The sequence below is a fragment of the Calliphora vicina genome, chromosome 2 (assembly GCF_958450345.1).
Source record: "Calliphora vicina chromosome 2, idCalVici1.1, whole genome shotgun sequence".
NCBI classification, from domain to species: Eukaryota; Metazoa; Arthropoda; class Insecta; order Diptera; family Calliphoridae; genus Calliphora; species Calliphora vicina.
In genome coordinates, this window is record NC_088781.1 from 83,908,139 (window position 1) to 83,929,314 (window position 21,176).

The 21,176-nt window shown below is 32.0% G+C and overlaps 1 protein-coding gene across 1 annotated transcript in view; it reads left to right on the plus strand.

Moving 5' to 3' along the window:
- Nucleotides 1-789: 789 nt before the first annotated feature.
- The window catches only part of LOC135951952 (toll-interacting protein-like), a 111,101-nt gene continuing 90,714 nt past the window's right edge, over nt 790-21,176 (plus strand). Inside the window, exon 1 of the mRNA XM_065501710.1 lies at nt 790-916. Within this exon, the coding sequence (XP_065357782.1) occupies nt 884-916 (33 nt within the window). The 5' untranslated portion in view covers nt 790-883. The remainder of the gene's footprint in view (nt 917-21,176) is intronic.

The following is a 21,176-nucleotide window of genomic DNA, read 5'->3' on the forward strand; positions in this document are numbered from 1 at the left end:
GCTTATCGTGCCCGTTCCCAGATATGATGCCCGTCATGCCAGATATGATAACCATTTTTCATGAAAAATTTTAAATTAGAAAAAAAATTGCCACAATTATACAAGGCGTTGGGAATCATATCTGGGAACGGGCACGATAAGTGGACACTTATAGGAATCGAATGGCATATAAAGAATGATTGGAAAGACTTGAACGTAGGGAGTAGGCCTATTTAAACTTTTTTGGAAAAACTTGAACTTAGGGAGTAGGCCCATTCAAACTTTGATGTTATAACAATTTTTCATAAAAAATTTTAAATTAGAAAAAAATTGCCTTTTATAATTGTGGCAATTTTTTTCTAATTTAAAATTTTTTATGAAAAATTGTTATAACATCAAAGTTTGAATGGGCCTACTCCCTAAGTTCAAGTTTTTCCAAAAAAGTTTAAATAGGCCTACTCCCTACGTTTAAGTTTTTCTAAATTAGTATGTCATTCGATTGCTATGGGTGTCCACTTATCAATTCTGTTTCCCGATATGATGCCCATCGTCTTGTATAAATTTGGCAATTTTTTTTGTGTATATATCAAAGTTATTAAAATTTTTTTTTTATTATTTTATTTTAAGGTTATGTTGCGGTTTGTTCATATATAACAAACTTCATTTTGACATTTTAACAAAGTATTACAATAATAAATTTTATTTTTTGTATTCTCTACACCAAAACAAATAATATGGTGTGTACAACATCTACAGCAACAAAAAATAATCAGCTGTTTATGGTTTGTTTTCTCCGTGTTGTTTTGTTCACGGGCGTTACTTCTAGGTTGTTTTGTTCACGCCGATTGAAATAATCATATTACAAATTTCCAGATTGATTAATTTACCAAGAATTACTAAAATAATGTTGAATGACTGTGAAAATCGTTGGAAAAAGGTTAGTTAAAAATATTTTTTGGTAAATTGTGAATTAGTAAAAGGATCAAATGTACCTATGTACCTATTTGTTTTTGAAGTTTTGTACAGGAAGGTGATTTTTGGAACTAAAAATTTAAGCTTGAGAAATTGGTCGAAGTCTTCCCTTGCGAACTGATTCAAATGAGAAAAGCTGGAAAAAGTAATGAAACTAAATTTCAAGAATTTTTAACACATACATATTTTGTACTACTTGGCTTATATCAAGTTAATACTATATTGAGGTATAAATTCCAGAATCTTAGGATACAATTGTAGCTAAGTTTTAGAAAATATATGAACCATCATTGTGACAGTCCAATAATATTAATAGGTACTAATACATTCATATTAATACTAATAGCTCAGATTTTTACAGATAAGAATCAGCTGTTTTTTTTATGAATATGGCAACCAAAATACAACCTATAAATAAATGTCAAAATGGTGGTGATTTGAAAAGAGGGACAAATATATAATAATGTTTGTTTGTCCCTCTTTTCAAAATACATAACTATTTATTTATGTTCAATATTTCAAATTCTTTTGTCAAAAAATAAAATATTAATTTCTGAAAAACAAAATTTAAAAGTTAAAATGCAAAATATTTTTGAAGAAACAGACAAAAATTCAATTAGCTATTTCTGCTGGGAAGAACTTTCTGCAGCATCAAGCCAATAGCAACTTCAGAAAATTTTATGTGTATTTTGAAGTCGGCTCTAGAGCAGATGGATTTACCGCAAATGTTGCAGATTCTAACGAATACAAGTGTTAAATTATTAACACTTACAATTTACCACATTTCTAGCAGGGAAACTTTTTTCCTCTTCTGACAAATGTGTTAATTTGTGAATAAGTAAACTGTAAGCATCTTTAAATGAATTGCCACATTTATCACAACAAGGCTTCCGGGCAACTTCATTAGCCCGATGTTCTCGCATTACGTGCCACATTCAGCACATTTCAAGCACAAAGTATACAGAGGTGTCAAATTTGACAGTTCAAAAACACTAAAATCAGCTTTTTTGAAATTGTTTCGATAGAAAGAGAAAACAAATTTGCGGTTTAATACAGACAGTACGTTAAAACAAACAACTATATAAATAAGCACAAAACCAAACCAGTTGAAATCGTTTCGAGCGAAAGAGACATATATTTTTTTGCCGTGTCGCCTCTGTATACTTTGTGTTTTAAGTGCTGATATTATTTTATTTACGGCCATTTTCACAATGTACGATTATTTCATTTTAACCCGAAAATTAACTAACTGTCGGTTTGTTTAACGGGGACCATTTAACCAACGGTTACCGATTTACGTTTCACCATCATTTGATTACTTAACCAAAGCATTCAGTAGAAAGTATGGCAATAATGCATACATTTGTTTACGAAAAATAGTGTAATGAAAGATTGAAATATAAAAAATTGTCTAAAAGACGGCATAAAAAATAATAATTTGTGTTTTCTTAGTGGTATAATAAAAAATTTACTTTTCTTCGCTTTACACTTTTAAAAATTATAAATATTACAAAAATATAAATGTTTTTCCATGTTCTTTTATTATATTTCTTACAATTAAGATGCTAACCGGCGAAATTTATTCGGTTATATTTAACAGCAACTTTGTTGTTAAATAGTGTCAGTTAAGAATTAATCGTACATTGTGAAATTCATATTAGCCTAACTTGCGGTTAAAGTTCACGTTAACTTTTAATCGTACATTGTGAAAATGGCCGTTACACAAATTATTCTGATATTTGAATTTCAATGTTTATTTTTGTTTTTTTACAATCATATGTGTATGTATATATGTAGATGGTCTTTCACACTCATTACTTATAGAGAAAATGCTATTTTCTTTCTCGCTTTGTAAATCACGACTATAATGAAATTGTTTTAAACATCAAAATAACCATACGGTTCGATATTACTTATTTGGCACCTATCATTAGTTGCATATCTGTATAATCTGTGACTAATAGTAAATATTACAGAGTATAACAAATTATTTATGATTACAAAACATACTTAACCTTTATGTCACAAAGTATACAGAGGCGTCAAATCTGACAGTTCAAAAACACTAAAATCAGCTTTTTTTGAAATTGTTTCGATAGAAAGAGAAAACAAATTTGCGGTTTAATACAGATAGTGCGTTAAAACAAACAACTATATAAATAAGCACAAAACCAAACCAATTGAAATTGTTTCGAGCGAAAGAGACAAATATATTTTTTTTGCCGTGTCGCCTCTGTATACTTTGTGGTTATGTGCTCGGGATTGTAAAATTACGTTGGCGGTCGGAAGTCTACATTTGTAGCAAATATGTATTTGTATGGAAAACTATGTCAACATATGAAAAAAACACTAGTACGCACTACCGAGAGTCATTTCAATAGCCAGAGGAGTTGGAGCATGGCCTAATACCCTTGGATTTTCAGAGTGGTGTTTAATTGGTGGCATAAAGAGCTGTTCTGCAAGGCTTCACTGGTCCTTTCGTCGTTTGTCTGTTTGGTCCTTGTTTTCCAAATATATAACGAACACGTCTGGAGCCCTTATATCTAGCAAGTTAAAACACATTTCCAAAGACCATCACAAAGTTTTGCCATTAGTTGAATACGCGAAAGCATTTTGTCCAACCCATCGAAGCCTCCTTTGGCTGCGTTGTAGTAAAGGATATATTGTAGCTTGTTTTTCTTGGCACAGATTATGGTTCTTCCGCTGTTTTCCCAAAGGTAGACCAGATGTAGGAGAGAGTGTCGTGCAAGACTAGCATTTGAGCTCATTCCTGTATAAATATCGCTGTTGAGAGGATAGAATGGCTTTGCATCGCATGCGAACCAGACTTTTATGGCATACTTTGCTTGAATGGGATATACTGCATAAATCTTGTTCTTCTCGATGGCTGATATTACAGGCGAAGATTGTTGTTCATTAGAGCCCATAATGCAGAAATTGGTGCAGCCTTAACCAGTAGAGCAGCTCTAGTATGCTCATATCGACATTACGGTAATAACAGACTGCTTTCGTATTTCAAAATACGTCTGTATCTTCATCGTTTTATTTATAAACGTCTGCCCAAAATAAAATCCCAATGAATGTTCTCAATTCAATATTTGTCACCTTATTCCACAGCCACTCCTTTACGGTGCGGTTTTTTTCATTCCACTTTTGAAACGTCTTCATTGCTTTTGCAGTCAACATCAAATCAAATGTTGGTTGCACGAGATGGGCCAACAGTACTACGAAACACATTATGAACACCGATTCGAATTGCTTGATTAGGTAGATTGGAAAGCCTGATAGCATTGTATTTTGAACCAACGCGCCTAAATACTAAAAGACATGTTCGATATGCCGAATTCCAAAAAAGTTGAGTTGAGTAAAAGAGTGATGTGAATTTCCATACATTTTATATGGTGTCTACATTTGTAGACTACCGACCAGGAGATGGTAATTTTTAAAAGTAGGGTCTGAGTGGAGCTGTAAATTATTTTTTTAACATGTTAGTGCTCAAAAATACTTAGAATTGATTTTTAGGAAGCTACTGAAAATTTTGGACCCTGTTGTTGTGGAAATTTTTTTTGTATTCAACTTTTTCTGCAAAAATGCTACAAATGTAGACTACCGAGGTTAAACTGAAAACTATGGCCCCCAGCCAAAAAAGATATATAGTAACGGCCGTATTCATAAAAATTAAAATTGTATCCATAAACGTGTTTTACCTTAAAATACCTATTTCAAATGTTGTTTTAAATAAACGAATTTTAAAATAGCTTCGACCCTATTTTAAACCTATTTTAAAGTGTTCTTTTTACATTTTACAGTCAGCGTCTAAAGAAAGTGTACAACTTGTTTTTACATTTAAAACATTTTATTTACATATTAAAAAACAATTGTTTCTCCAGTTCTAGTATATTTAACAAAACATTTAATTGTTCTCTTGCAATATATAAACAAAAAACTAAACTATTTCAACTGCAACAAAAACAGTAACAACAAAACCAAAAATACTCCATTTTTAACGCGTCAGAAAAAAGTGTACACACTTTTCGTCACGTGAAATCTCCTCTATAATAGGAAGAAGCCATAATACTGTAAAAAAAATTATAGACAAAGAAAAAAATTTAGAATTTTAGAAGATCAGCAACGTGCCGGAACACCGGAACACCGGAACACCAAACGTGAGAGCAGTGAAGAAAGTATTCACAGTAAGTGCAGTAAAATTATGCGAAGAATTAACAGATTCGTCTGGAGTGAGAGTTAGTAACAGTACGGTTCGCCGAGCGCTACACCCAATGCTCTATATGGTGGAGTTCCGAGAGAATAACCCCACATTTCCAAACGAAATAAAGAGCGACTTCGAGAATTCGCAAACAGGTATAAAAACCAAGAAAATTGTTTTGGAATAATGTGCTGTTTACGGACGAAAGCAAGTTTGAGATTTTCCGGAGTAAAATTTGGAGAAGCAAAAATCAAGAGTTCGACCAAAAAATGTACTATCCACCGTAAAGCATGGTGGTGGTTAGGTGATGGTGTGGGGGTGTATGGCGGCAAGTGGCATGATAAAACTCATATTTATTGATAGTTGGATGAGCAAAACCGATTACCTAAACATTCTTATAGAAAATATGGAACCCATCATTAGAAAATTAAATCTAGACCGAATCTGGATCTTCCAACAGGACAACGATCCGAAGCATACTTCTTAACTTGTTAAAGAATGGTTGTTGTATCATACACCGAAACAACTGGAACACCCCCACATAGACTTGCCAACCGTCCCGTTTTCGACGGGACAGACCAGTTTTAGAGTCGAATGTCCCGTGTCCCGGCGATACTCTGAAAGGGACGCCATTTGCCCCGTTTAAAAAAAACAACTTTTTCATTAATTACCACAAAAAATATAAAAAAATCAAAAATTGGAAATACCGATAAACAAGGATGCTTTATTTTCTGAAATATAGTATTTTCTAAAAACTGAATATCACTATTTAACAAAATACATAGGTACTTAGTGCATTAACTTCTATGAGTTTCAATAAACTCATTAGTAAACATTATTTAACTTTCATGAAAAATAAATGGCACGATACTCGCTCTAGGATGCTTGTACCTTTAGTTAAAGGTGAGTTGTTGGTCCATTGAAATGGACTGAGTTTGTTGAATTTATTACTTCAAATAGTAATAAAAAAGCTGATAAAAGCGATTAAAAATGTAAAATAGTAAGGGTGATATTAGGGCAAAATTTTAAGACTTCCACAATTATAGTTCTCCAGATATTCGAAAATAACTATTTACTCCTGTATAAAGTTCAAAGACTTTCACAGTAATAGTTCTCCAGATTTCACACAATTAAAATTAATGTGTTATTGTTGATTTTAATAAATAAAATAGGATAATAACACTGCTTCAAAATAACACTTTTTGTCAGAACTTGAAAAGCGACCTAATGGAGGTTGTATGCCTAGGTGAGGAAATGCTAAAACCGTTTTCAAAGATTTTGAACACCCTCAAAATTTTGAGTTATTTTGAAACAAGTGTTTTAGGGTAGGTAGTACTTCAATACCTCTAACTCAGACATTTTAAAACCGATTTCAAAATTTTAAAAAATAATCTAAGAAATTGTTTAAGTTATTAAAAAAGTTAAATTTTGTATTTTATTTTTTTTTCGTAATTTTTCAAATTCAACAATAGTTATTTTAATTTTTTTCTATGAAAATCAAATTTTTTTGCACAGTGCTTTAAAGACTGATTTATATAGACAATTACTTATTAAAATCGGTTTATATATTTGCAAAAGTTATTAAACTTTTTCGAAAAAAGTTATTTTTACATTTATATGCGCTGGGGGAGAAAATACTCAAAAAGGTATTAATGAAAAGTTGAATAACTTTTACAGTTTTCATCCGATTTGAAAAATTAAAACCATGTTTTATTAAGAACTTTTCTTTATACATTGATATAAATTTTTATAAGCTCTCACTTATAACTTACAAATGTATCAATAAATGCATGTCATTTTGAAGTGTAATAAGTTTTCTTTCCCAAAATGTTAAAAAAAATAAAAATTGAACAAAAACTGACTGAGTTACAGATCGATAAGTTGAAAAACATCACTGTAAACGGTTTTTTCAGAATAACTTCTGAATTTGAAGGTGTTTCTGAAATTTGTTGACACAATTTGTAATGTACAGCAAGTCCTATAACCCACGCTAGGTCATTTTCCATGTTTTTTCCATCGTTCTCTGATCATTTAGTGGTGTCCCGTTTTGGAAATTTCAAAAGGTGGCAAGTCTACCCCTACAGTCACCGAACATTAATCCCATTGAACATCTGTGGGAGCATTTTGACAGACAGATCAGAAAATGAAATATTACCAGCAATGACTCTCTACACGAAATCCTGCAGGAAGAGTGGTTCAAAATCCCAACATAGGTGATATCAAAATTGGTAGAAACAATGCCAAGGAGGCTTGAAACTGTTTTAAAACCCAAAAGATGTCAAATAAAATACTAAACACATTTTTCTTCTAATTTCCCTAAACTGTACACTTTCTTTTGACGCGTTAAAAATGGAGTATTTTTGGTTTTGTTGTTACTGTTTTTGTTGCAGTTGAACTAGTTTAGTTTTTTGTTTATATATTGAAAGAGAACAATTAAATGTTTTGTTAAATATACTAGAACTGGAGAAAAAATAGTTTTTTAATATGTAAATAAAATGTTTTAAATGTAAAAACAAGTTGTACACTTTCTTTAGACGCTGACTGTATCTTAAAAAAAAGGAATTTTAAAGATAAATGTTTATAAATTTGCAATAATAGATGATAATATTGCAATTGCTAAGCATGATTTTGACTCCGCTGAGGAATAATTACCATTAATAAAATGTATGATTTTATTAGATATTCCTCCGGCAGTGAGCTACATGAGGTTCACAAGTTAATTTTATAGACATTTTTGTCATTTACTGTTAACCTGTAACGACATGTAGTAATTAAATGTGTAAACATCGTGGAAGAAGGTCCACACAATCTAATATACTCCCTCCGGCATTAAAATTAAGAGTTTTCTCATTGAAAAACATTAGATTTTGTTACAATTTAACAAAATGACAATAAAACTAAATTAATAAAACAAATCATAAAATAGTGATGTTTATTTAACCCATTTTTCGCCGCATCAAGTTCCCGCTGACCGATTTTCCTAAAATTTTATATTGGACCTATTTTTATGCTAATTAAGAAAATTCCAAACTTTGAAGACAGTGGTTATTCCAGTTTTTTAGAAAATGGGTGGTAATTATAATCACCATCGGCGGAATATGTATACAAAATATTTCGAACTTCTTATACATAAATGGAGTGTGAATGCCGTATTGTATCACGTGTGTTTGTTTTTTCTTGGTTCCCCTGTTTTTACTTCCTGCATGTCTGTATTCTCGTTGCGATTTCCCTCTAACTTTTCCAATTCTGCACAAAGGACTGTGCAACTTCCAGACAATTCCAACAGCTGAGTATACAGCATTAGGAAAAGAGGCCAGCAAGTAGTTGGATATTACATTGTCAAAATACGCAAAATATCATATTTGAAGCTTCACAATTTCCAGAAAACTCAGGATCACGCGAGCTTCAATTCCAATTTCTATGCCATACAGTTCCTGAGAACCAGCATAAGGCATGCAGCAAAACATAAATCCATCTAATGAAGGCAGAATCCCACAATTTTAAGCCGAAACAAATGGGCTTATTTCTAATATTCATTTGGCTAGAATGTCTTCCAAAATATGGCACCATTTATTCGTCAATTGACAAATGCTCATTAAAAACTCCTAATTGGACTTATTTTTGCAAAGCAGTCATTTTAGTCCAACCTATTATTAGTACTGATATGCAGAAAATTTTCATCCACCGAAATTCAAAAATTGTCAAGGCTTTTGGCACTATTGGAACACAGATTTAGCAACTAACTCCAATAGTTTTAAATATCAAAAATTCAATGAAACGTTGCAACCATTGAACTGTGCACATACTGTCCAAACCGTTATTTTGTTTTGCTTACTCATTCGTATTCATCAGTATAAGTTCCATAATTTCTTCATCAAAAAATAAGTGAAACAGCTCCAAAGGCTACTATCCATGATCTGTTCAAATAAACCGTTATCATTGCAATAACGTACATAAGTTGATTCTGCTTGGTAACAAAAATATATGTAAACGCATGTTCATAAACCACACTAAAAAGCATACGTTTTTCGCCAATGGTAATTATAATCACCACAATAGGTGTGTTCGCGTACTTTCCAGTAAAAACTATCCAGTAACTTTATTTTTGAGAGTAAAAATAAATTACTCTCAATCTGAAAAGTAACAAAAAAAGTACGCGAACAACAATTTGTAAAAATAAGTTGTATTTTATTATAAACTAGCTGAACCCGGTCCGCGTTGCTGGCCCTTAGAAAACATCTGTTTTATATTGCATCTCGAATTTAATATACAGTTTCGGACAAAGTCGGTGATTCAATGAATTCAAAAATTCAGTAGGATAATCGACGGCTTGTTCTTCGTTCATTACTGTGTCAATCTATTTGTATTTTATTGTTTTGATAGGCAGTTTCAATTGTATTTGCTTATTGATCTTGTTAACATCATTATTTGTTGGTGCCAAAATTGCATGTTCCCACAGACAATCCGAATTGTTGTAGTTCGTTGTAAGACTTGGGAATACTTTGTTGACAACGTCTTGAATATTCATTTGCATTTGGCATAAGTCCGGAAAAGAAATGTCATTTGTGGAGGGATCAATTGGAATTTTTCGTATCGTCATTGGGAATCGTGAGCAATGATCCAAAACTGTGGTACATTTGGCCTTGAACTTTAAAGGTGGGCATGAAGCCGACATCATTTGAAAGCATGTGTTGTACTTTTGGATAATTTGAAGGAAGTGTTTGGAAATAGGATTGGCGCCAGAAATGTAACTTAGTAGCAACTCAGACGGCTCCATAACTGGTGGCAGAATAACTTTACCGTTCGAACAGCACATTCCCAAAGAATTCCTTAAGCCTATAGTACACGGAATGTAAAAAGCCACATGTGCATGTGACTCTGACGTCACGACAATGTTCAACATTTTGGTTACATTTTTTAAATGAGTCGTAGTGGCTACATGCGGTAAAATTTTGATAGTACACGAAATGTATTTTTGTCCCAAAATCCAAATGTTACACATGTTGCCGAAGGAGACACATTTGCATATGTAGCACATGAATAAACATGTGAATGGCTACATGTATGTTACTAGTACACGGCATGTAGCACATGTACGTATTTCACGTGTGAGCATTTGAGAAAGCCACATGTGTATGTGGCTTTCTAGTACACGGCATGTTACCAGTCATCACAATTTTCTGTCTGTGACATTTGATTTTAAAAAATAATTATTAAGTACATATTTATTAAAATGTCGAAGAGAAAGTGGGCTGCTATTGTTATTTTGGCCATGCATATTTTAAACGAAATAGACGATGGCGAATATCGCAAAGACGAAAACACGAAGCGGATGCGTGTTGTGTGGACGAAAAAATGGTTGAAAAAACGCGATACGGATAGGTATTGCGCCAAATTGATGTACGAATTACGTGCTGAAGAACCTCATCTATATCGCGGATTCGTGCATTTGATTATTTGCTGCAATTAGTGACGCCATACATCAGAAAAAAGGACACTAACATGCGATTGAGCATTTCACCAGCAAATCGGTTGACATTGACGCTGCGCTACCTGGCAACAGGCGAAAATTTCACTTCTTTGCAGTACATTTTCCGAAATTTGGTGAGTCCTGGCGAATGGCGATCAGAAGGCCTGATTGAACATACATGGTTTCCTATCCAAAACCACAGATATTGCACAGATGATGCAAAAGAAATTCAAAGAGAATTTGCCACCTATTTCGTCGATGAAGGCGACGTTGCATGGCAATATGATCGCATATGAAATGTAAAACAAATAAAAATTAATAAAACGCTTCATCCTGCAAATTTAACGTTTGTTTTATTTTGGTTTTGTCCATCTCAATTAAATGTTATTATTTTAATAAGTAAAATTAATTAAAAGTCATATTTCTGTTATTGTAGAGCAGTTGTATAGCTCCTTATCGTTATTGCCAATCAATGAAGCTTCTGATGGCCGCAACGGGATAGGCCGAGCTAAGGCGCTTGCATTTTCCTCACTAATAATATTCGCTTGCTCGACAATCAATGTATTGAAACATTCCACGGAAACGTCTCGTCAATTTTGACTAACAAATCGAACCTGAGAGAGTGGTGTTGCTTCCTGACTTGTTTCCATAAAATCCATCATCAAGCGTGATATTTTATAGCGCAAAGTTCGTGCTGTTGTCTCCGAAAGTGTTCGCAATTCTGCCAAGAGATTGTCGCAGAAGGTTGAATTTGTATCAGGTGAATGCAACGCGGCCGCGGCACTGTTAAGAATCGAAAGTGCCAGCGAACTAGAAGAGCCAGCAGATGGTAAAGGTGAGGGCGATGGCGTAGGCGTAGGCGTTATCGATCTTGAACGTTTACGTCGGTTGCCAACTAATGGTGGTGATGGTACCGAGCACTCCTCTACAATCGAATGATTAATAGCATCAGATTCCTGCAATCAACATTCAGTTAAGTTTTTAAATTTGAAAAATAGGATGATTGTATATAAAATATACCAATTGCAGCGTTGAAGTTGAAGTAGTTGAATGTTGTACATTATTGTTATGATAATGGGTTAATGTTTACAATCATTTATAACTCTGTTATTAAATGAACTAAACATAGCTTAAGTGTTATAGCATTTTCCAACATTATACATTAAGTTTAGTACATGAAAATACATACTTCAATTATATGATACACACACATAAAGGATCATTAATAAAGAGACATTGAAATTAACACATGGTGTCAGGTTTTAAAGGTTAGAAACCCTCGTGTTTAATATTGATTAAAAATCAATTAAACCAAAAAAAAAATATATAAGTCAGTGTTTTTATAATGACAAATGAGGCAGATAAAAAAGCTGCAGAAATAAATGAAAAAATGTCAATAGTTACATCAATATCGCCGCTGAACATCAATGCTCCAAATTTAAGCATAGAGTGGAAAAATTGGATCCAGAATTTCAAGATATTTCTGAGAGCATCAGCACTGGATACACAGCCGGACGCACGCAAAGTAGCGTTGCTGTTACATCATTTAGGACCATCAATCATGCAAATTGTAAGTTCTTTTAATGTGGATATAGACGTTATATTGTACAGTGCGTTGTGGGACAAGTTGGACACCTATTTTGTTCCAAAGAAAAACACTGCCATGGAGCGCCACATGTTTTTCACAAGAAAACAGTTGCTTGGAGAAACCATCTTGCAATATGCCACACAATTGCAAAATATGAGCATGACATGCGAATTTGAGTCACTGCGAGAAGGCTTAGTAAAAGATATTTTTATCTGTGGCTTATCACAAAATTATCTTAAAATAAAAGAAAAATTGTTGACCGATGGAAATATTAACTTGGAAAAAGCTCTTCAAATTGCACAGAGCATGGATGCTGCCAGAGAAAATGCTACTGCGATAGAGCAAGTATCTAATACCAACAACAATAATGCAAATATTTGCGCATTAAAAAAATACAACAATAAATCTTCCAAATACAAAAAATCTAACAACAAGATTCAACAACAACAAAAATGTGGACAAATACATCAAAATAAATGTCCAGCTGAAGGAATGAAGTGCCATTTGTGCGGCAAGATCAATCACTTTGCTAAAATGTGCTTTAGCAAAAATCACCACCACCACTACAACAACAAAAAGAACAACAAATATGTAAAGGACGTTGAAAATAATGAGGAGGAAGAAAATCTTTTTATTGATACTGTTAGAAACATCACAGGCGCTACACCTCGTGATTGGAATGTTGACGCCGAAATTAACAAGAAGATGGTAATGTTCCAGGTGGACACCGGGGCGCAAGCCAATCTGCTATCGGAGAGAACATTAACAGCCGTATTTATAAGCAAAATTTAGCATGGATTTAACATACAAGTTATTTATAATGTATTTCTTATCCACTCGCTAAACGCATGTTAACGAACGATCAAAGACTTGCTAAAGGTACGGTCACACACAACTAATCTTTGACGTTTATCGTCAAATATTTCATTGCCTGAATCTGACCACAAATAAAATTTAGAGCAAACAACAAAACAGATGATTTTAGTCAAACAAAATTATTTGTCGGCAAACAAAATATTTTCTTAATGTGAACAAAGTGTGACCACTAGCTACATAAATACCTAAAAAATATATAATTTGATCTTGCAAATATTTTTAAGGTTAAAACACTTATTTCGAATTGTAAAGTAATCATTTTATTAGAGATTTATTGAATTTTGTTATCATATATTGAATTTAATTTTTCACTTTTTGTTTGACCAAACTGCTGCGAAAAAGAATCAGTAAATATATTTGCCGTGTGGTCACACTATATCAAATACTTTCATAAAATAATTGTTTGATCAAATAGAAAAAAACTGAAAATTATTTGCTCAGCATGGCGGAAAAATAAGAGGAGATTATTTAAATATTTTTCGTACTAAATTAAAGACACAAATTCACTATTTTTTTTTAAACATAAATAGATATTCAATATTTCTTGAATATTTGTTATTTAAATTATTTTCACTAAATAATTGCATCAATAAATGAAGTCTTCTTCTTCACATAAAAGTCATTCAGCCTAGGATGACATACTGGGAGAAAAACTAATTGAAGACATGAAGTCTATGTTGCGATTTTTGCAATTTTATGCGATTTATATTTTTATACGTTTAACATAGTCTGTAGTGCGATTCACTAACTTTTAATGAACCGACAATCGTAATGTTTATCGACATAAATAATCGCTTGCAGTAACGATAGTGTGATTCAGTAATTTATTTTTAACGATTGTTTAAGATATGACATCTCTGTCTACAAAATATCAAAATAAGCGAAAAGTAGAAAACCATTATTTGACACAAAATGAAATAATTAACCAGTGGTGTAGTGAGTACAACGTTGACTAGCAATCGGAAGGTTGTTGGTTCGACACTTGGCTGCGACTTACTTTTTTTTATTTATTCTTTTTAGTAAATACATAATTTTATAAATAATTCTACTAGCAAAATAACTTATTTCAGTCCAAAATGTAAAGGATTACTTTTGGGACATCGGGAACAAAAATAAGTACTTCTTCCAGGTGAATAATTAGTAGTATAATCTTCAAATTTCCCTATTTTTCAGCTTATTTTTTATATTTTATTGTAAATATTAATAAGTTAAGTAAATAAAATTGTGTTTCCATTATTTTTACGATAGTTCCAGCTACAAAAGATGAAGATGACGAAGAAAAAATTGCAAATACACTTTATCGATTAAATAAACACAACTTAAATTATTGTCGCTAACATAACGAAAAAAAAAACTGCTTTAAGTAACAGCTGACTTCAACCGACAGCGAATGTCGATAAAAATGTTACTGAATAGCTTATTCGATAAATGTTCGCTATATTTATTTTAACGATACGATTATCGTTATAAAAGTTAGTGAATCGCACTACTGATGTTTGATTATTTTTTATTTATACATGGAGTTTGTCTATTTTCAAAATTTAAAATTGCTCATATGTACATATGGAATATTAACTGAAATTTCATACAGATTGAATTTAAAATCAAAGAAAATTTTTCATACATACATAAATAGTATGAGTTGATTGTAATTAAAAAATAATTTTAAACAGTATGATCTGTTTAATTTTTTTTTACTGCAGAAGAAGAATATGTCTAATAGCATTTTTCACTTTTCTGATTTTAGTATCATACAAAAATTTTTATTATAAATTTTTAGATAATGCGATTGAATTGGAATTAATTAAAAAAATTATGTAAAAAAGGTAAACATTTCCATAAAATTTAACAATATTTGTGAACATGTTCTTATTCTGAATGAAAAAAGTTTGGAAAAAGTCGTGTTCGATTAATAATATGTATTAAAAAACCAATAAGCATTTTTACTGGAATTCAAGTTGATAGCAAGTGTAATTCAAGCCTTGAGTTATAGTCAAGCAATTGAATTACAGTTGTATTACACTTTATTTCAATAGCATTCTCCAGTAAAAAGGAAACATAAATTCAAGCCATATGTTTTTTGTTTGAAAAATATTTAATATTTCAAATATTTTTCAAGTATAAAACATGATTACATTTCCATTCAATTTCAATTATGAATTGTGATAGTAATATAATTTAATAAATAAAGATTTAATAATTATATTATTAAATTGTTCAATCTTGTGTTCTTTTCGCGATTTGTTTTCATTATTTAGCGATTTAATTTAAGATATAGCAACACTACTTTTGCGATAACACATGATGCAACAGCTGTTATTTGACGCTGTTTGATCTTGCAAATGAATTGCAAGATCAAATAAAAAAATACCCAAAATGCAGGAAAATATTTGTTGTTTAGTGGTCACACATTGGTCACATTACAAGAATGTTTTCATATTGGCAAATAAATTTGTTTGACCAAATTCAGCTGTTTTCTTGTTTGCAGTGCAAAAATATTTTGTGTTCAAACTAGAAACATAAAATATTTGACGCTTAAATAAAAGTACTGAAATTTCATAATTCTTTCAAATGTAAAGCAAAATCTGGTAATATTTTACTTTCTAGAAATGTCTTTTTTATTGATGAAAGAAATTAAAGTTGTTTTGCAGCTTTATTTAATAATTATTTAGAACAAATATTACCATAAATGTGACCACAAGTCAAATATATTTTCCCCTTTGTGTGTTTGATAGTATTTCGGTGTAGTTTGATTAAACAAATATGGCAAATAAATATGTACAGTGTGAACACAAAATCAACCCATGAATTATTTGATGTAGTTTTGATCAAACACATGAAACATCTTGTGTCAAATAATTTGCGTAGTCTGACCCTACCTTAAGTCTTTAATCAACAGCTGTTTTGTGTCAAAGTTAATTTGTAAATAAACATATTATAAAAGTTTTGTGTGGGAAAAAATTAAATTATTTAAAAATGATGCAAACTCTTGGCCAATTAGACAATTTAGAGTTCTTAAGAGGTGAAATCCAACGTCCTGGCCCCAATTTGCGGATCGTTTTACAATTTTTGTTTCTTGTTTTTCCATATTTTGTACTTCTTGAAACATTTCAAAATTTGAGGGAAACAAGTTAAATATAAATGTCAAGAAATACATCAGAGTTGATTTTTTTAATTTTTTTTTTAAATAGTTGGCAATACATCACACTTTTCAGAGTTGATTTTCATATAAATTATTGACAGACAAAAGTGCATTATAAATAAACTCTTTGGTAACTTTCTGCCAAGGCGAATTTATACAAGGTGGAGTCAGTCAAACAGCTGATAATTTTTTTTTTCGCTTTTTGGTTCTAACAGTTGTCAAAGCTAGTTTTTATATTTAAATATCTACATATTCTAATCGTATTAACAGAATATTTATTTTTTAAATAAATAAGTAAAGCCCTCACTATAGAATTATCTACACTAAATTAAGTTTTAATACTTATTTGTTTAATTTTTCATTTTTGTTTTTTGACGTTTGTTAAGACCAATTGTTGTATTTGTAGAACTGATAGCACCTTGTATGAATTCGCCTTGCTTTCTGCTAAGCTTAATCGGTCTGCTAGTTAGCAGATCGTTGTGTGCGATGTATACACAGTGGCTAATTTTTCGTTATAGATACGGCCGTAAGTATTTTGAAAATTAACAAAATTGATAATAATAGTTGTAATAATATACTAACCTTTAGTGGAGAAAAACTTCCAGTTATAGGAAAAGTTGATTTAAATATTAATTGTAACGAAACAAATTGTTTAACAACTTTTTACATATTGAATATGGAATGTAGAAACGTAATTGGTTTAGATTTAGCTATAAAATTAAATTTAATCAAAACGGTTAATGCTATAAATATAGATGAGGTTTTTGAAAAGTACGACGAAGTTTTTAATGGTCTTGGTAAATTGAAAAAAGAATGTAGTTTAAAAACAAGTAAGAAAGTATGGTCGGTCAAGCCCGACCATGTAATACCCTACACTAAGTAAAAGAGCAAAAAAAATTTTTCTTTTAAAATTTCAATAATTTATATTTTTGAGTGATTTTCGGAAGTGTGCCTTATATGGGGGCTATGACCAATTATGAACCGATCATCATGAAATTAGGTCGTGTGATTTATGTCTATATTAAAGTTAACTATGTTGAATTTTGTGTGTTTACCAACATTTTTAAGCGATTTATGCACGTTAAAGTGATTTTCGGAAGCGGGTCTATATGGGAGCTATGACTAATTATGGACCGATCGTAACAAAATTTGGCGACATGAATTTTGTGTATATAAAACTTATTTGGAGCGGAATTTGTGGAGATACATATATAAATTAAACATTTGTGACCGATAAAGTCCAATTTCGGGAGGACATTTGTATGGGGGCTAGGTGAAATAGTTGACCGATTTCAGCCAGTTTCAATAGGCTTGGTCCTTGAGCCGAAAAAATAATATGTACCAAATTTGATCGAAATATCTTCAAAATTGCGACCTGTACTCTGCGCACAAGGTTTACATGGACAGCCAGCCAACCAGACGGACGGACGGACTGACGGACGGACATCGCTTAATCGTCTCAGAAAGTGATTCTAAGTCGATCGGTATACTTTAAGGTGGGTGTTAGACTAATATTTTTGGGCGTTACAAATATCTGCACAAACGCATAATACCCTCCCCACTATGGTGGTGTAGGGTATAATAATAGAAAATAGAGAACCTATAGTGGAAGCACCTCGCCGAGTCCCATTGGGTCTTTTAGAGCCTTTAAAAAGGGAATTAACTAGAATGGAAGAATTAAAAGTTATTGTGAAAGAAAATGAACCTACTGAATGGGTAAATTCCATAGTTTTGGTAACTAAGCCCAATGGTAGTCTACGTCTGTGCCTTGATCCAAGGAACTTGAATAAAGTTATAGTTAGACCGAGGTTCAGTTTTCCTAATATTGATGAGTGTAAGTCTCGATTAACAGACTCAAAATTTTTTAGTAGCCTTGATGCTAATTCAGGATTTTGGATGATTCCATTAGATGAAGCATCATCAAAGCTGTGTACTTTTAATACCCCTATGGGTCGATATAGGTTTTTGCGTTTACCATTCGGCATTAACGCTGCCCCAGAAATATTTCACTCGGAAAAGGTGAGATTATTCGGAGATATATAGCCGTTGGTAACTTTATTTGAAAGACCACTTTATAAGATTCCAGCTCGCTTGCAAAGATTTATGCTGCGTCTATTAACATACAACATAAAAATAATTTATAAGCCTGGAAAATATCTCTATATTGCCGACACTCTTTCGAGAGCTCTACTTAAGGAACATACTCTATTAGATATGAATAAAGAAATTGATTTGCATTGTAACTTCATCATGTCTCAAAATAGTTTATCTGACATTGCGGTCGAGAAAGTAAGAAAGGCCACAGAAATGGATGAAGTTTTTCAAAATTTAAGGGAATGTATAAAAACTGGATGGTCTACTGATAAGAAAAAAGTAAATCCAATTTTATTACCATATTTTCATATAAGAAATGAAATATCACAATTAAATGGTATTTTACTAATGAATAATCGAATTCTAATACCTAAAAGTCTTAGAAAGGAAATGTTGTCATACTTGCATGAAGGACACATGGGTATACAACGCTGTCAAAACTTGGCAAGAGAATCTATTTTCTGGCCAAATATAAATCATGATATAAAAGTAATACCATTACCAAATTGTGAAATTTGTAAAAAATATCAAAAATGTAATTCAAAAGAGGAACTGTTACCTCAGGAAATTGCAACAATACCATGGTACAAAATAGGTTGTGATCTCTTTGAATTTAACAAAACTATGTATTTGTTAGTAGTAGATTATTATTCTAAATACGTAGAAATTGAATACTCAAATCTATTTATGCCAGGCATGGAATACCAGCGATTTTTATTTCCGATAATGGACCCCCTTTCAATTCGAAGGAATTTTTGTAAAAATTGGGAAATAGAACACATTACTTCAAGTCCCTATCTGTCTAGGTCGAATGGCTTAGCAGAGAGTACAGTAAATACAGTCAAGAAAATGTTGTGCAAAAGCCTTGAAGATTCGTCTGATCCTTATACGGCTCTATTACAGTATAGAACAACTCGTAAATTAGATTTCCCAAGTCCGTCAGAATTATTAATGGGTAGAGTACTGAGAACTAAATTACCATACCTATTAGAAAACTTAAAACAAAAATTAATAAATACAAAAGACATCACCAGGCAAATAGATAATCGAAAGAAAATAATGATGAAAAATTACAACAAAACGACAAAGAATCTAAAACCGGTAGATGTTGGTCAAAAGGTAATGTTTCAAAGAACACCAACATCATCTATATGGTATAAGGGTACTGTAATACAGCATTGCAAAGAACCTAGATCATTTATAATTCAGGACCAAGAAGGTGCAACCTATTGAAGAAATAGACAACATATTAAAAATGAATTTGAAAATGTTAATGAAAATTTAAACAAAAATGTTAATGAAAATATGTTTAGAAATCTAAATGAAAATGTTAATGAAAATTTAAACAAAACTGTTCATGAAAACTTAAATGAAAATGTTACTAAAAATTTAAATCAAAATGTTACTAATAATTTAAATGAAAATGGAAATGAAAATATTGTAAACAAATATGTAACTAAAAGTGGCAGAGTTAGCAAACTGCCAATAAGATATCAATAATAAATTAAACAAAGGGAGATGTTATGATAATGGGTTAATGTTTACAATCATTTATAACTCTGTTATTAAATGAACTAAACATAGCTTAAGTGTTATAGCATTTTCCAACACTATACATTAAGTTTAGTACATGAAAATACATACTTCAATTATATGATACACACACATAAAGGATCATTAATAAAGAGACATTGAAATTAACACAATTATTGTCTTCCAGAAACATCATTGCCTTGAAAAAACTTCCATGTGACGGTATGCACCTCATTTGCTCCTTGTCCCGATTTTTTTCCTTAATTTTGCCAAATTGACCATGTAAGTAGTGCGCAGCGACGACCATTTCACTTTTGCCTCACTAACATCCACACCATCAACTCCTAGATTATCCACGACACTTCGCCATCCATCTAGTTTCGTCAGTTTGTATTCTGGTGAAGCGAAATCCCAGATGCCACGGTGCTGCTCTACAGACGCAATTAAACGATTGATTTCATCGTCGGTCCATATGTGCCTAATTTTTCTCTCGCCTGCGGTTGATTTTCTTTGTCGACGAGACTTCAATTGCGAAGGCACGCCGTTGGAGTCGGTGTCGTCGACAATAAGAATATCTTCAATCATAATTTTATTAAAACAAATTAAATCAAACAAATTTATTCAATACAAAAATTAATCAAAATTCAAATGTTGATAGCTACATGCGGTGGCAGATGTTATATCAAAAATTCTCGCTTTTACATATTTTGTGACACCTACATGCGCATGTAAAAATATTTAAAATAACAAAATTCACATGTAACAGGGTAGTACACGGCATGTGAATAAGGCACATGTGTGCATGTGGATTATAAGATACATGTGGTACACATGCAAATGTATACTGCATGTGGGTGTCCCAAAAAGTGAAAGTACACGGCATGTAGCTAATGTAGCTTCACGATGACGTCAAAATTACGTCAGAGCCGCATGCACATGTGGCTTTTTACATTCCATGTACTATAGGCTTTAGTGAACTTCAAAATGCTGCAATGTAAGTAATGTTTGTTCATTGCGCCAATCAGTACATCCTTGTTATTCCTGTAGTCATCATACTTTTGTAATAAAATCCCGGCAACTTTCAACGATTCTTTCTCTTGATCGAGCCATTCGGGAGCGAAAAACTATATGCTGTTGAGGTGTTTCTGCAGCACTCGATGAAGATGCACTGCGACGCATTTGCTGAAGCCGTGATTATCGTTCTCTTCCCGTTTCTGCGACTCTAGACATAGATGCCCTTTCGAAAACAAATTTTATTTGAATAAAACCGTTATTTTTTATTAAAAGTGATATGCGGAGAGTTATTCAAAATATT